The 16,545-nt window shown below is 31.9% G+C and overlaps 1 protein-coding gene across 13 annotated transcripts in view; it reads left to right on the top strand.

The window, feature by feature from the left end:
• LOC126914695 (protein scalloped) overlaps window positions 1–16,545 on the top strand; it is a 333,396-nt gene that overhangs the window by 308,620 nt on the left and 8,231 nt on the right. For 11 of the 13 annotated variants that reach the window (XM_050718988.1, XM_050718987.1, XM_050718994.1 and 8 more), the window contains 2 exons: window positions 9,667–9,822; window positions 14,617–14,847. In XM_050718988.1, the coding sequence (XP_050574945.1) occupies window positions 9,667–9,822; window positions 14,617–14,847 (387 nt within the window). The remainder of the gene's footprint in view (window positions 1–9,666; window positions 9,823–14,616; window positions 14,848–16,545) is intronic. The other 2 variants (XM_050718995.1, XM_050719000.1) reach the window with 2 other exon arrangements.

Genomic DNA, 16,545 nt, shown 5'->3' with positions numbered 1-16,545 from the left:
TGGAAATTCAGCGGCGAGAACGAAATTATGCAGGCAACCAGGGGAAATCGTTCATCGATTTAATTTTACACAGTTTGATCTGTGTGGATACACAGTAGGGAATAAATAGAAGCTTTCTTCGATCTTTCATGGGAATTTTAAATTTTTTTAGTGGAATATTCTTTTTTTGGTAATGTGTTAGTAATTTCATTAGTGTTGTTTGTTATTTTATGTTATGTTTGGTTTTTATAGACAATTTATTCGTGAATTTAGATTCTGTTTCTTTTTTTAGTTTGCTTTAGCACATTGTGGACTATAGAATTTGTGCAAAGTTTTGCGTCTATGGCCGAGGTAGTGTATCCTAATTTTCATAAAATGTGGTTTTCAATCTACTCTTCTGTAAAAACAAAGGAGTATTCTCCATTTTCAACATCAGAATCGATTACTATGGTTTTCTGATTTTTTGTCTTCTTGTTGATCTAATATTCATATCATCTGAATCAGAACTGTATTCTATGGAACTATCATCATCCGAATAACTAATATTGCCACTCGACAATCAAAGTATAAAATTGCATGACATTTACCGAAAATTTCTTCTTCTCTTGTAATAAAATTATATTTATAACACGTGAAAGATCAAAAAAAAGCTTAACATAACCAAATGTGAATGATAAATCATCACAAATTTTATAACGAACTTCATTAATTTTAAGCTCTGTATATATATCTCCAACCAACAATGTATTAATAATGAAATTTTCGATACTGAAACACACCTGCTGAGAAGTCTTAAAACAGTTGTTATATTTACTTCATAATTGAAAATAATTATAGATGATTTACGTCGTAATGCAATTTAATTTAATGCTTGAAACGATAAAGAATCTATATGTAACTACCGACATATTAACAATTATATTAAGGCATACGTGCAATTTAAAATATATAGTCAACATTAAATACTAATATTTTATTAAGAATAGGAAATATCCTAAAAATGTTAAGCAAATATGCATGTGTAAGAAGATGAAACTTTGGTTCTGGTTATTCGTAATGTTACCAAAGTTGTACAATCTTTCTGTCAAATTATAATTGTTTAGTAAACACATAATTTAATCCTTAAATGCATAATAATGTAATTCGGCAACATAATTTGGCAGATATACATTTCTAGTATTTTACCAGTATTTGAATATATTTAATACCACAGACAATACATACTGGAGTGTGTGTAGTAAAATATCGTTGTAACGGAATAAATAGAGTTTCTATATCCAGACAAAAATTAGTTTTTGTTTCATAGTTTTTCTGCGCTATAAATCTACTATGTCTCTTTTTACATTTACAATATTACAATGCTTATATTTAGGATGTTAAAATACTTTAAAAATCGTATTACGCAACTAACAGAATATGCAATACGATTTTAGTGACCTTAGAATAATGTTGCCAAGGTCAGCATTCCGAACAACTTTTCCATATACATGTTACCACCGATCGGTCATAGTTCCTGAGATGTTCACAGAAAACTCCAATAGAATTTAAGTTTCTATGTTACGATTACATTTTATTCTGGAATAGGCGGCCGAATTTTTATATGGTTCAATCTATCGATGAGAAAAATAACCAAAAAGTAATGGATTATGGATTGGGTTAGAGTAGTATACAATGCTAACGTGAAATAATTTTCAATAAATTTATTGATATATGGAATATTGTATTTGACCTTTAATTCATCAAAATAATGGACACAAAATGTATACATACATATCCCCTACATGCACTAGTGATAACAATAAATTTACAAAATCGAATAAAATAAAAATTAAATCATGCTAGTGTTATTGGCGGCCTCACGGCACGACTCGGCGGCGATTATTAATCTAGATCATCCTACAACCCATTGATTTATCTTTTTTTATTTTTATTAAAGATGATTAACATCAATAAATTGTTTAGGTTGGGCTGTGTAAAAAGACAGCCACTTATGTGTAAGAATAAAGTGCAATGGGAACTACAGTTAATTGAAGTTAATATCTCGGAAATTAATGTCGAGCGATATTAATTTTATAACTTCATAACATGTATTGGGAGAAGCTGTTCAGAATGATAATCTTGACAAACTATTTCAAGGTCATAAAAATCGGCGAGGTCTGTCCTCATGTAAATAATTACGTATACAAGATATGATATAAAACAATGAAATAGATATAAAAAAAATTATTTTTGAATGATTTTATAACACACTAAATCCACAGTTCTGCCCGAGCAGCCAAGCTAAACGAATGTATGAAACAATGCTCTAGTGAAAGTGCGGCAAGTGGGAAAAATAAAGTGACTAACGACAACGCCCATCGCCAAATGGTGGAAAATCCAAAATGCAACAGCAAATACCACCAATAAAAATAACAAGCAAAGGCGAAACATATTTCATAAACAGAGCTACAAATACAACAAATCTAAGACAATCACTAAACGAATATCAGGAGTGCTCAGCTATAAATGAAATAGAAATGGAAACATCACAAAATAATGAGGAGAATAAAATCAACAACGAACTAACCTACCAGGATGAAAGCTAGAAGGTAACTTTCAACAAAAAACGTAAAATAACTCCAGGCACAAATGCCGCACGAAAACTAGATATAGAAAATCAGCGATGGCTGCAAGAATTACCATTAAGAAACTCCTTCAGCTAACGGAAGAAATAGACGCTGACCCGACAAGTGAAACCACAACTCATTCAACTCCCATTGCAAAACCACCACCAATATTTCTTGAGGCCCAAATAATAGACCCGCTTATTAATCTACTAAACAATATAATCGGGAAGGATAACTACACGATAAAACAAACAAAATTAGAACAAGTAAAAATCCAAACAAACGCGCCAGAAATTTATAGGAAAGTGATAAAAGCATTAAAGGAACAAAATGCTATATACCACATGTATCAGCTCAAAGCGGAAAGGAGCTACAAAATAGTTATAAGAGGTTTGCATCCAAAAATCAACACAAAAAAATTAAGTGATGAACTAGCAAAAATTGGCCATCAAACAAGATCAATAAATAACATAACAAGATACAATACGAAGGAACCGCTACCATTATTCTTAATAGAACTTGAATCCAGAACCAATAACAAGAAAATTTATGAAATCAAAAAAATTCTAAACACAATAGTAACAGTGGAACCACCACGCTACAAAAAAAGATATACCACAATGCATGCGGTGCCAACAATACGCCCACACAAAAAATTATTGTAACAGAAGCCCGGCATGTGTTAAATGTGCAAAAAATCATTTAACAATACACTGCCCATACGCAGGAAAAATAGAAGAAGTTAGATGCTATAACTGTAACGGAAACCACCCAGCCAGCTATAAAGGATGTGAAATCAGGAAACAATTGCAACGTATACTGTTTCCGCCGCTACAAAACAGAACATACAATAACTTACAAGCGCAAGAGGACAGCACAAAATCTGAGACAACACCAAATTCACAGTACGCAGTGAACACTAACCACAGTAACACCAACACCTTTGGTAGCCGAAGCCACGAGCAAGTAATCAGCCAATCGCCACCCTCTGACAGCCAATATCACAACAACATCAGCAACGACACTACAGAAATCAAGGAACTTCTCAAACAATAAAAACACCGAAATGCTAACTAGAATGATAAGCGAACAAAACGCAGTTCTCAGACAGCAAACGCAACAAATCATAGTCATGCTATAAATGCTTACAAACGTGCTAAGCAAAAAATAAAAATGGACATGTTGAAAATAGCAACCTGGAACTCAAACGGCCTACAACAACGGACACTAGAAACTAAAACATTCCTGTATAACAACAATATCGACATATTACTTGTTTCAGAAACACACTTTACTCCAAAAAGCTACATGAAAATACCATACCATACCATATATGATACCAAACACCCCTCAGGAAAAGCGCACAAAGAGATCGCAGTGATAATAAGAAACGATATAAAACACCATTTACGCAGCCAAGTTAATAAGGAATATATACAAGCAACCACCGTTACAGTTCAAACTAGCAGCAACTACTACCAGTTGTCAGCAGTATATGCACCACCGCGACACAAAATGACATCACAAATATGGGAAGAGTACTTCCAACATTTAGGGGACAAGTACATCGCAGCAGGAGACAACAACTCAGAGCACACGCTATGGGGATCAAGAATTACTACACCTCGGGGTAGAATCCTGGAAAAATACATCAGAAACACTAACCTCAATATATTATCCCACAGGTAGACCGACATATTGGCCGACAGACCTGAGCAAAATACCTGACCTACTCGATTTTGCAGTTACAGGGGGACTAAACACAAATAAACTAAAAATAACACACAACGTCGAGCTTAGCTCCGATCATACACCCATAATAATTGCATACAGAAACAAACCAATTCTTTATAGCAATCTAGAAACACTATGTAATAAAACCACCAAATGGCAAACTTTTAAAGAAATAATCGAGAGCAAAATCAACTACAACATTCCATTGGAAACATACGAACACATCGAACAGGCAGTAACAACATTGACAGGAACTATCCAAGAAGTAGCATGGACAGTCGCTACACCTGAACCAATCAGCAGACAAACAAAAATAATTCCGCAAGAAATACTTGAAAAAATTAGAGAAAAAAGAAAAGCGAAAGCAAAATGACAAAAACATAGAACACGAGAAAACAAAAACACCTAAACAAACTTGCAAAGGAAATAAAAAACAAAATAAAAGAGTACAACAATAACGAATTCACAAAGTTCATAGAGACATTCTCTGCACACGAGAACTTCAACTACTCCCTATGGAAAGCCACGAAAAAAATAAAGAAGCCAATAAAGCCAGTCCCAGCAATCAGAAAAACAGATAACACATGCGCAAGAAGCAACGAAGAACAAGCTGAAGAATTCTTCAACCACCTCTGCAACACATTTACACCACGCAATATCAACAACAACAACCTCAAATGTCATACGGATGCGCAAACCACTAGTACCTCAACTGACAAGCAATACACTATACCTAAAACAACAGCACAAGAAATTAGAAACATAATCGATAAAACAAAAAACAACAAAGCACCAGGAATCGACCTAATCAATGGCAAAATCTTGAAAAACCTACCGTCAAAAGCGATAAGACTAATGACAATAATATTCAATGCAATACTAAGAATCCAATACTTTCCCAAACCATGAAACTAGCACAAATCAAAATGTTACCTAAACCAGGCAAAGGCCCACACCAAACTGCATCTTACAGACCAATATCACTGCTTCCAGTATTTTCCAAAATACTGGTAAAGATAATATATGACCGCATAAAACCAATAATAGAGATAAAAAGATTACTACCGGATCACCAATTTGGATTCAGATACAAACACTCCATGATAGAGCAAATGCACAAGCTTATCAAGGAAATAATAATAGCACTAGAAAACAAGCAATACTGCGCAGCCCTCTTTGTGGACATAGAGAAAGCATTTGACAAAATAAACCATGAAAGCCTATTACAAACAATTAGGAAACAATTCCCGGAGCAAATACACCAATTAATAAAATTTTACCTAAGCAGCAGAACCTTCGTAATAAAAATCAAGGACACATATTCTGAAGTTAAAGACATCAAGGCAGGGGTACCGCAAGGAAGCGTCTTAGGTCCAATACTATACACATTATACACGGCTAACATATCAATAACAAAATATTGACATTCGTGGACGACACAGCTATACTTGTCAGGCACACTAACCCAGAAACAGCAATCAAATTACTACAAGAACATATCACAAACATAAAAAAGTGGCTCCAAGAAAAACAAATAAAAGCAAACCCCAATAAATGCAACCATATTACATTCACGCTGCGAAAGCAGATACCACCAAATATCCTCCTGAACGGCACGCACATAACACAAACAAAGCAAGTCAAATACCTAGGACTCCACTTAAATATGCAACTCACATGGAAACAGCGTACTAAATCAATAATAGACAAAATACAGACAACCAGGAGACAAATGCATTGACTAACAAGTCGAAAATCCAAATTGAGCATAGAAAATAAATTCAGAATATACAAAACGATCATAAAACCAATCTGGACATACGGAACACCACTATGGGGGACAGCAACAATGAGCCATATAAACAAAATAGAGACAATGCAAGCTAAAATTATTAGAACGATAGTAAACGTACCATGGTACGTTATAAATGAGGACATACGGAGGGACCTGGGAATCCCAACAGTTAAGGAAACAATCAGCTGCTATGCGGAAAGATACAAGGCAAGAATAGCAACACACCCAAACCGGCTAGCTGCGGTAACGTTCAACACCTTAAATATGGAAAGAAGGCTAAAAAGGAAACACCCAGCAGACCTCACAAAGGATATAACCTAGCAAACGCGAGAATGGTACCCCGCTGGGGGTAACCACCAACATGTTAATATAACTGCTAAAAAATTCTACCAAATGTCCAAATTGGACAAATTGTCAATATGAAGAAATAAATAAAAAAAAAAATTCTTAAATGTCCTGTTCCCTCTAGAAAAATCATTCAGCGGTGAAAATACTGAATCATAAAAGTGAGATTTTTGGTACAAAGAAATTAGAAGACCCAAATGTTGTTATTATTAGAAGAGAAATATCCGATAAATAGTTCAATTAATATATACAAATTATATAATACAATTTCCCAAAATACCAATATATATATATATATATATATATATATATATATATATATATTTATTTATCCTGAAAGAATAGCAATAACGTATTTGCTTTAAGTATTCCAATTAAACGAAACAAATTTAAATACAATAAAATAAATAGTATCTGAAAAATTCTTTTCTAAATGCTTACTTTTTTCTATGAAGTATTTACTTTTACAACTAATCAAAGTCGAAGCGCAAAACCAAGTCACTCCGGAAATTTCTTTCGCAAAAGATTATCACCACCAATTATCATCATTAACTCCTTAATCAAATTTAACTCCTTATCTTGTGATTTTCTCAGTTCATATTTAAATGAATACAAATCAATTATTATACAGTCAGTCACAAAAGTCTACATACTCCTTTAGATATAAAATATTATAAAATATTATAGTAAAATTAATAGAAATGTTAGCGCTACAAATTTTTTTGGCACATTAAGGCACACATTGTTAAAATGTAACGCAATTTATTAATTTTCACCTTTATTAAAAAAGAAAACATAAAAGAATTGTATTTTCGAGCTTTCGCGAGGAGACGCGGTCGCGAGAAAACGCGTCAACGGGAGTCGTAAATTCCCGTTACGATTGTAAGAATCGACACCACGAATAGATCGATCCCCTTATTCTGTTGGGATAATAGGGCTGATTGATGAGATATAACACTGCGATTAACAAGGTTATAAAATTTGTATTTCCAACACTTAATACATTGAGGAGTTACACCGTTACGTATGATATAAATGACGTAGACGATACTTTGACATACGACACTCCGATAGATGAGCACTGAATGTTCTTTCGTAATAGAGCAAGGCCCTCGTGATGTAACAAAATAGCAATTGAACAGACTGACTTTTCGTTCTCATGCAATTACGGAAGAAAGCTCGGTGTGGGTGTGGTTTTTTGAACGAAGAAAACGGATTCGTTGCTCACACTTTTCGTTAGTAAGGTGAGGGCAACGATCTGCGATGTCCATTGGTTCTAGTCAATGTTAATGAGAGATGAGAGGGGAAGGAACCTCCTATCAGTGTTGCTAGTTGATGTCTTTGTTAAGGGAAAACCCGTATTTTCCGTTAGATAAATCTCCGCTTTTTGCGTTTGGTCACTACCCGCGTTCTCCGTAATTCTTAAAAGCGCATAATAAACCCAAGGACTTTTCTAAAACCGGCCATAGACCGAAAAACTCTCTAGGATATGAACTGAAAACATATGTTGAAACAATGACGTTAAAAAGTTAGTTTTATGGTGGGTCCTTAGATTTATTGAGGGTCGGAAGGACGGTACGTGGACCGTTGGCTGTCTTGCGTGACATAACAATATAAAATACAATATTACAAAAATTACATACATCTCTTATATTTAAATTAAATCGTAAAAATAATATTATGTTTAATTAATATTATGTTAATATTATGTTAATATTTAGGCTAATATAAGGCTTAATATTATGTTAATATTTTGTAAGCCTTCCCCTCATCTTATGTAAGCATCAATAATGATCTGCTAACTTTTTGGCGTTGAAAAATTAACGATTTTGTAATTTCGGATATAACTTTATCCAAACATTTTGTGTTAAATGTTTTAATTTTTATAATTATTCTCCGAAATACATTAATAAATACCTAATAAAAATACAATATGCATGAATTTTCAAATTAGATTTCTCGAAAACTAAGCCCCGAACAAAAAATTTTATTTTATACTTTTTTTTATATAAATTATTTTATAAAAAATTATTTCGTGCCCGCTTATATTATTATTCAATCAATAAACTTTTTATTAAATCAGAATTATAACTACTGCAACGATTATGATTTAATAGGTACGATAACCTAACACTTAACTAGTATCATTGGGTGATATGTGAACAATTTGAATTGGATTTAAGATTAGGCTATTTAATTTTCAGATATTTAAGTTTAATTTATATTTTACATATTACGCCTTAGATGCCATTGATGTTTTTTATTACAAAAAATACAAAATATAAATTAAAAAACGTATTCTACAATTAAATAATCTAAGCTAGATTATTAAATTGTTGAAGATACCTATAAAAGTTTAAAATATGGCAAGGTTAATCACAACCATCATCAATAAGACAAGACATTCACCAGTAACAACCAAACAACAATAGCAAGTATAATCCACCGCTATAACCAAAAAATAAAACAAATATAAGAAGTTCAGAATGCTAAAGCTTAACTATCGTGAATTATAAACACAAAAAAATGTTAATATATTGCAGTAACGAAAAAACAGATTTTGATGTACGTAATTTTTTATTAAAATCAACAAGTATACTAATGTTGTTAGATTATATGACATTATATTATATAAAATATATATAAATTATATATACATTACATTATAAAAAATTCTTTTTAATTTCATTAAATTTTGTAGTTACTGCCATGTGTATATAAAAAATAAATGCACTTTTTTATTTATTTCTTTTTATTCACAATTTGTCCAATTTGGACATTTGGTAGAATTAATTTGGTAGAATTTGGTAGAATAGAAATAAATGCATACATACATTTTCGAATGATACGTGTATTGATTCAAAAGACTATCATGGATTGAAGATTGTAAATGTAATTTAATAGACACTTTAAGCCCACGACGTGCATTTGATTCACGTATGTGTTGCATTAAACATCAATATATCACTATTTGCAAAAAGTACCTGCTCTTAACTGATCAATATACCAGCAAATGCACTAAAAAGCAATACCAAGCCATCAGAAATAATAGATAACTTTTCAAAAACTAAAATATAAAAGTCTTACGAAATAGGAGAGACAATAAACTCATAATTCGCTAAAAAAGAGAACAAACAAGAACTATCATACCATCGAGATTTCACCGACAGTCGGCAATGCGTTGTAATCGGTTTGACGATTTGTTAGGATCATGCCGCCAAGGAGAAGGCGCTGCAGACTATGTCGAGCATGTCGAGCGCCCAGATAGTATCAGCTGGGAGTGCGATACACAACAAGATGCCCCCCGCCCTCGTGGGGCCCCTTGCCCTTCATGCTTCCACCCCTGTCTCCTATCCCGGAGCGGTAAGTCCCGATCACGGAGCACCCCTTGGAACAAATTTTTTTTCTGTTTGAACAGTCTATTTTTTCTGTTTACATATTACGCAACCAGAAAAATACTCCAGAGAAAAAAAGTAAAAAAAGGAGCCACGAGCTTTGGGGTGAGACGACGAGACACGCTTGCTCGACACGATACGTAAAGAGAGAAAGATTCAACTAAAAACCACAGATTTCTTTTCTTTTTTACACTAGCACTAAACTGAGGATGTTTATGCAAATTTGTGTTTTATTAATTTGATTAAGGAAATGGAAACTAAGCAGAAATTTTTAGCAAGGATATACTATACAAAGGTATACTTTGGATATTTTATATATTTTTGCATATTATGTGCATTCTGTGTATTTTTGCAACACTGAATTTTTCATAAATGCATAAACATTCGCAAACTAATCATCACTATATTGCGGATTTTTGTATAAATTTATATCTTTGTAAGTGTAAAAAAAAGATAGATATTCTAAATATTTATTTCGAATATTTTATATATTAATTGTATGCTATACATTATGTACTTTTAAATTTTCCGCCCATGCATAAACATCCGCAGGTTATTTATTCATCTATATCACTACGATCGTTAGGTCAATCATAATTTTCAAGGTGGAGATGTATTACATGTATACATAGAAAAGAGGTAACACGAAAGTTGATTTAGAAAATAAAATGTGTTCTTGATCAACGACGCTTGCGATCTCTCGATCACCTCTTGCCCCTCGTAATCGCTTTTATTTTTCGTTGGACGAACGATCGGTGTCTCGTCGTCTTGAGGATGTAAACTTTAATTGCTATCACACACATTGTCAGTTTGGCTTCTTCTTTGACATCGTATCTGTTTTCTTTTCATTCTAACCGCTTCGCCCTGTAACCGTCTCTAATCCGCTTGCGAAAGGCCGATCACACGTGTGTGATTTTGTTTAAACTCACTTCACCTACTTTTTTTAAATATCTCGTAGATAACATGCACATACACGTAGTAGAAGAAAATACTCTCGTATTTGTTCTCCGATCTTTTTGCTTCAATATCCAGGAATTACTCGTTCAAACATCTCTAAAATTATTATTAATCAATTATTATCAATTCATACAACAATGCTTATTCAAAGACATACTTTGTTTCTTTTATCTCTGGAGGACTTGACCAATCATTATTTCAAATTTATCTCGTTCCTCATATATAAATTTGTATAACAATTCGTTTTATTGTATGATAAAAAATGGTAAAAGTATAAAAATTGAAATTCTATACAAACGATACAAATAACCTCCTCACTTTTTCTAAATTCAATTCTTTAGTTCCTTAATTTTCACTTTTACATATACATCTACATACAAGTACACAATTACAATTTCTATCTTTTTTTCTTATCCAGTCGGCTGCTGTTCTTCCTAATCTTCTTCTCATTTGCCTTGCAGCTTACTATTGTCACTTAAAAAAAGAAGAACATTACAGGACAATAATATTAGCGGACTGTAAGAGGACAGTATTTACACGACTTTGAAATTACCATCTCCACCTTCGATTACTCTCCTTATTCTTCCTGCTGTTTCTCTCTCTCTCTCTCTCTCTCTCTCTCTCTTTCTCTCTCTCTCTCTCTCTCTCTCTCTCTCTCTCTCTCTCTCTCTCATGGGAGCTTATGCGAAAAAAACTAACCATCCTCATATAAATGGAATCCCCTTGCTCTCTGCTGCTACGCCCCTGGGGGCCCTTGTTGTGTATTGTTCAATTTGTCCGTTGCTCTATCTTTTTTACGTATGTATATCACCTGGGCATATATACACATACATATACGAGTGTGCGTATTGTATATGAAATTTTTGGACATTAATTACATGTTTTGAGGCGTCGTTGTGTCTTACCAAACTGTCTTTCTCTCTTCACGTAATACAGTTACTATTTATATAAAATAGTATATATATATATATATATATATATATATATATATATATATATATATATATATATTATATCCTATATATATTATATATATATCCTTCATTGTTATGCGCGTACGTTTCTGTTATACATATATTTTTTTATTTTGTTGTAATTTAATTTTTCGTGCATTTAGTATTATGTTCATTTCTTTTAGTAAATTTTTCTGTGCCCTACTGCAAAGTGTGACGATGACTACTCACCCAAGGGCTCGATGGCTTAAAAAGAAAAATGAAATCTCTTCCTGCTATTACATTTCGGAACCTACAAACTGCATTGTTTGATATGTTCAATTAATATTTCTAATTAGTGGATCATAAGTTACAATAGCGAGCATGTAAATAGAGAAGGCTATGCCAAATTTAAGACTGACTAACCAATAAGATTTGTACTAAAAGAATTGTGAAGTACATGAAAAGATATATACTTAATGCAAGGAAGAAAAATTCATTTAAACTCCCAAAACTGTACAGTTGTAAAACTATTAATTAGGATTGATTATTTCGATCACTATGATAGTTCCAATGTTGATTTAGTTTATAGCTATTATTCAGAATAGGAATTTAAAAAATTTCCATATACGTGTCTAGTACTTTAAAAACTACGAGAAATATATTTAAAACTTCTGTATTATTAGAAAAACATAGAAAAAACTCATCATAATATTTATAATTAAGCACTTATTTACAATTAGTAAGTTTCTTATTTACACGCTCGTCATTGTATGCTTCCAATAAACAGTATGCATTATTGGTTGACAACAATTGCTCAGAAATTTTTTTATATATACATAAATATATTTGCACATCAGCGTTCATTTTATTTTAATATTTGTATATCAAAGATTTATATGTATGAATTAATATTAAATTTATTGCGGTGAGACTGTAAAATACAAAGAGTAACCAAAAATTCAAAATATTTAGAAAGAAATACTTTTTATATATATAAAGCTTGAGTTATGATCCACGGATCGAAAATACTTTTCTAGAAAGTTGAACGTGTTGAACATGTTAGATATACGTATAATAAAATTTATCTTGCAAAAGTCAGTATCACAATACAGCATTAGAAACTGGAAGATACGTCATTTTTTCTTTCAAGATCAACAACTAACATGTTCGAAGCTATTTTAGTTTCGTGAAATTAAGAAGTCATGGAATATATAGTATATATACAATTGGTACGGAAAGTATTTGCCATATTTAGATTACGGATTTTAATATAGTTATGAGAAATACGTAAAATGCAAATAATTTATAAAAATGCATATCATATTCAAAATATAGTAATTTCTATAATATTCAGTAAATAAGACAATTTTTCTATCTAAATTCTATTTTCTTAATTATATTCATAAACATGTAAATAGGCAGAAAAATCCGCAGTCTAGTCACATATAGAGCCACCTAGAACCAAAGGGATGCATGTGACATTTCCTTGTATATCGAAAAGATTGAGTTTGAAATTCAAAGCTGTTAAAAAAATTCCACGTAAAGTCATGAAAATGAAGTTATATTTAATGCTTGACATATAGTATACACAAATTTCTAACAAATTACATCGTTTAGTTTATGCGTAATATAAATTACTTGCATCCCTTTGATACGAACTTATTTCGATATTATTTGTTTAACAGATAATTTTTCTAGTTGGATTACTTAAATTATTTACAATATTATATTTAACGATTTAACTAACTGTTTCTGTTCTTAATTCGAAAATGTCAAAAGTAACACTTGCATCTCTTTGGCTCTAGTGCTTCATACTTTAATCAAGGCATTTTCAACAACCTGTTCTTTTCTGAAGGAATGTTCCTTAATATGATTTCAAATATACAAGAATTGAAAAGTTTAGGGTGATTTTATAGTTATGGAAGACAATGCAGTAAAAATTATAAAATCCAGTGCAGACGAGCAGTTTACGTCAACGCGTCACGCGTCGCAGCAATTTGCCACAATGTTTACGCGTCCAATTTTTCTTTCAATTTACAAGAGCGTTTTGCGTTAATTTGCCACAGCATTTTGCGTTTGCTTTCATATTGTATATTTGTTTAGTTAGAATTTATCTATGGACACGGTAATTCGTTACCAAAATTATTAAAAACTGCGTTTTCTTTATTGTGTTATATGTGTTGTTTAAGGCTGTATCAATCAATGACAAGGAGAAAATATTGAATACATTCCTTTATTACTGACATGAGGTAATTATTTTCATATGACCCTAAAATCTTTTGATGAATTAAGTGCAAAAAGTAATATAATAGCCACAAACCGCTCGTATAAAAAGATTGGGTTATATAAATTAATATAAAGCAATATACTATCGAGTGTCAGCATTTCGTTCGTGGCCAAGCAGTCCGAACGTCTGTTTTGATGGACGCAAACTCACTGCCTATAGTTGCCGTTCAAAGTTGCATCCCGTGTAAACTACTTCATACAAATATATGCTGTTCCAAAAAGTAGTAGCAAATTGCAACGACACGGCGCAGCGCGACGCAGCGGTAATGCTGACGCAAATCGCTCGTCTGCATCAAGCCTAAGTGTATTCACCTTATATCTTACAAACTATTGTTTCACTAAGAAATGAGAAAGGCAAATAAAATCACATCGTGAAGATGTATTCAAAATTTTTCCCCGTAAACAGTTCATCAATTAGAGTAATATGACTTTTATTTAATAAAGAAAAATAATCATAAAAATAAAAGTGAATATCTATGTGATTAAAAAAACAAATATATGCAAATACTAACCGTAACCATCGTAGTGCTTGAATGGCGAGACGCTTGGTAAATTTGTTCAGCGTTACAAAGGGAAAAAAGCAGATGTCCTGTTTTCAGCAATTCTGGCAACCGGGTCTGCAGCCAGGAACGTCACAAGATGTCAAACCGTTTTCGCAGCCGGCGTATACCGGAAAACCAGCGACAGCGGTTTCAAGCGGTGACATGGTCCAGGCTCAACCACCCCCGCCCTGGGAAGGACGTGCCATCGCAACCCATAAGCTTAGGCTTGTAGAGTTCTCGGCCTACATGGAGCAACAGAGAGACCAGGATATTGTAAGTACTCCTGCGCAAAATAAAATGGCCACAAATATTCAGCTTGACTGTCAGATGAATGGTCATTTGCTTCGTACAGAAAGTGGAAAAAAGTACGGATGGTAAAAATGAAAACGAATTAAACTTTCAATTCCTATAATTCAAAATACCGGTAATTTTTATCTTGAGTGTTGCAAGATAACAAACTTTAAGAATTTATTTTGAGATATATATAAAATACAGTCAGACCTTAATAATTCGAATCTCAAGGTACTTTGAAGAGGTTTTGATTTGTCGAATTTTTGGAACAAAAGAAATCTTTTCAAACAAAAACAGCTTATAGAGGAATTCTACAAAGATTAAAATTTTCCGAATTGTAGAGTTTCAAAGAAGACAAATTCAACTTTTAAAGACCAATTATTTACTTAAAAAGATAAATTATAGTTTACGTCGCATAGGATATATGTGAAGAAATACGATTTTTCATCGTAACGTGTACTTACCTATTATCGAATTGTAAAGACAACAGATTTATAGACATGCACTTTGACTTGCAAAAGTTAAGCTTCTTAAATTCGAGTCAAACAGGTAAAACATCATACCTAAATGCGTAACAAATAATTCAAGGTAAAGTATGATTATATGTATTTCGATCTATAAAGGTTTTTGAATTATAGACGATCCGAGTTAGATTCGACTACATAATTTTCAGAAGTATCAAGGAAAAAATGATTAATTGATTAGAATTTTGTATTCATGTAAGATTATAATGCAATATACATGTTGTACGCATAAATAATGTAAATATAGAGATGGATTTTCTAAAAAACGAAAATTTGTTTAAACAAATTTTATTCTTTATTATTGATGCATGTTTATATAAAGAATAATATCTTGTCCGATAACGCTACATTTTGCATGATATCCTTATGTTATCATTTTTGTATAAAAAGCATATATAAATATATGTATATATTCGTTAAATAAACAATTTTTCTTGAATTGATATTATTCGTTAGATGTTGTTGAACACATGTTGAACAACAATTACGTTCTTTTAAAATGATATATAAAATGATCTATAAAAACAAAAATATTTGTTGAGAGAAAAAAAAGTTTGGAAAATTGGTATGATGAAGTCGGATATTTTCGTTGATGTTACAACCTAATAATGTAAATACCAAAAAAATGGAAACGATAATCCAGAGACATAGAGAGAATGATAGTATTATATGTATGTAGTATTAAATGTATAAATTCCTTACAATTCAGAATTTCAAACGAAATAATAATTTTCAAATGTTTCTAATAAATTCTCAGGTGTACCATATTTTCTGCTAAATTATAGCCTTGTAAATGTTCACAGATTATAGAGATTCAAATTACACTGTATTATAAAATAGATAAAATATGGTGCTTGCAGGTGCCAATGGGAATTGAAAAATTAAATCCTGTTAAGGTCATTGAATTATTTTGGATTCGATCCTTTTCTTCTTTTGCTTTTTGAATTTTTTAATCTTGAGGTAATTAAAATCTCCGATTTTAGAAAAAGTTGTTAACTCTCTCGCGGATTATACATACCATACATACTATACGTACATACATGTTACACATACTATATCATGAATATTTTTTTACATATTACATTATTTTCGTCTATCTTATATATTTTATCCTACATATCTTGGATATTTTTACATATTATACATATACATATAC

This window comes from Bombus affinis, chromosome 3 (genome assembly GCF_024516045.1).
Source record: "Bombus affinis isolate iyBomAffi1 chromosome 3, iyBomAffi1.2, whole genome shotgun sequence".
NCBI lineage: Eukaryota > Metazoa > Arthropoda > Insecta > Hymenoptera > Apidae > Bombus > Bombus affinis.
The sequence above is the reverse complement of the archived record's forward strand: the minus strand, read 5'-3'. Positions and strand labels throughout refer to the sequence as shown.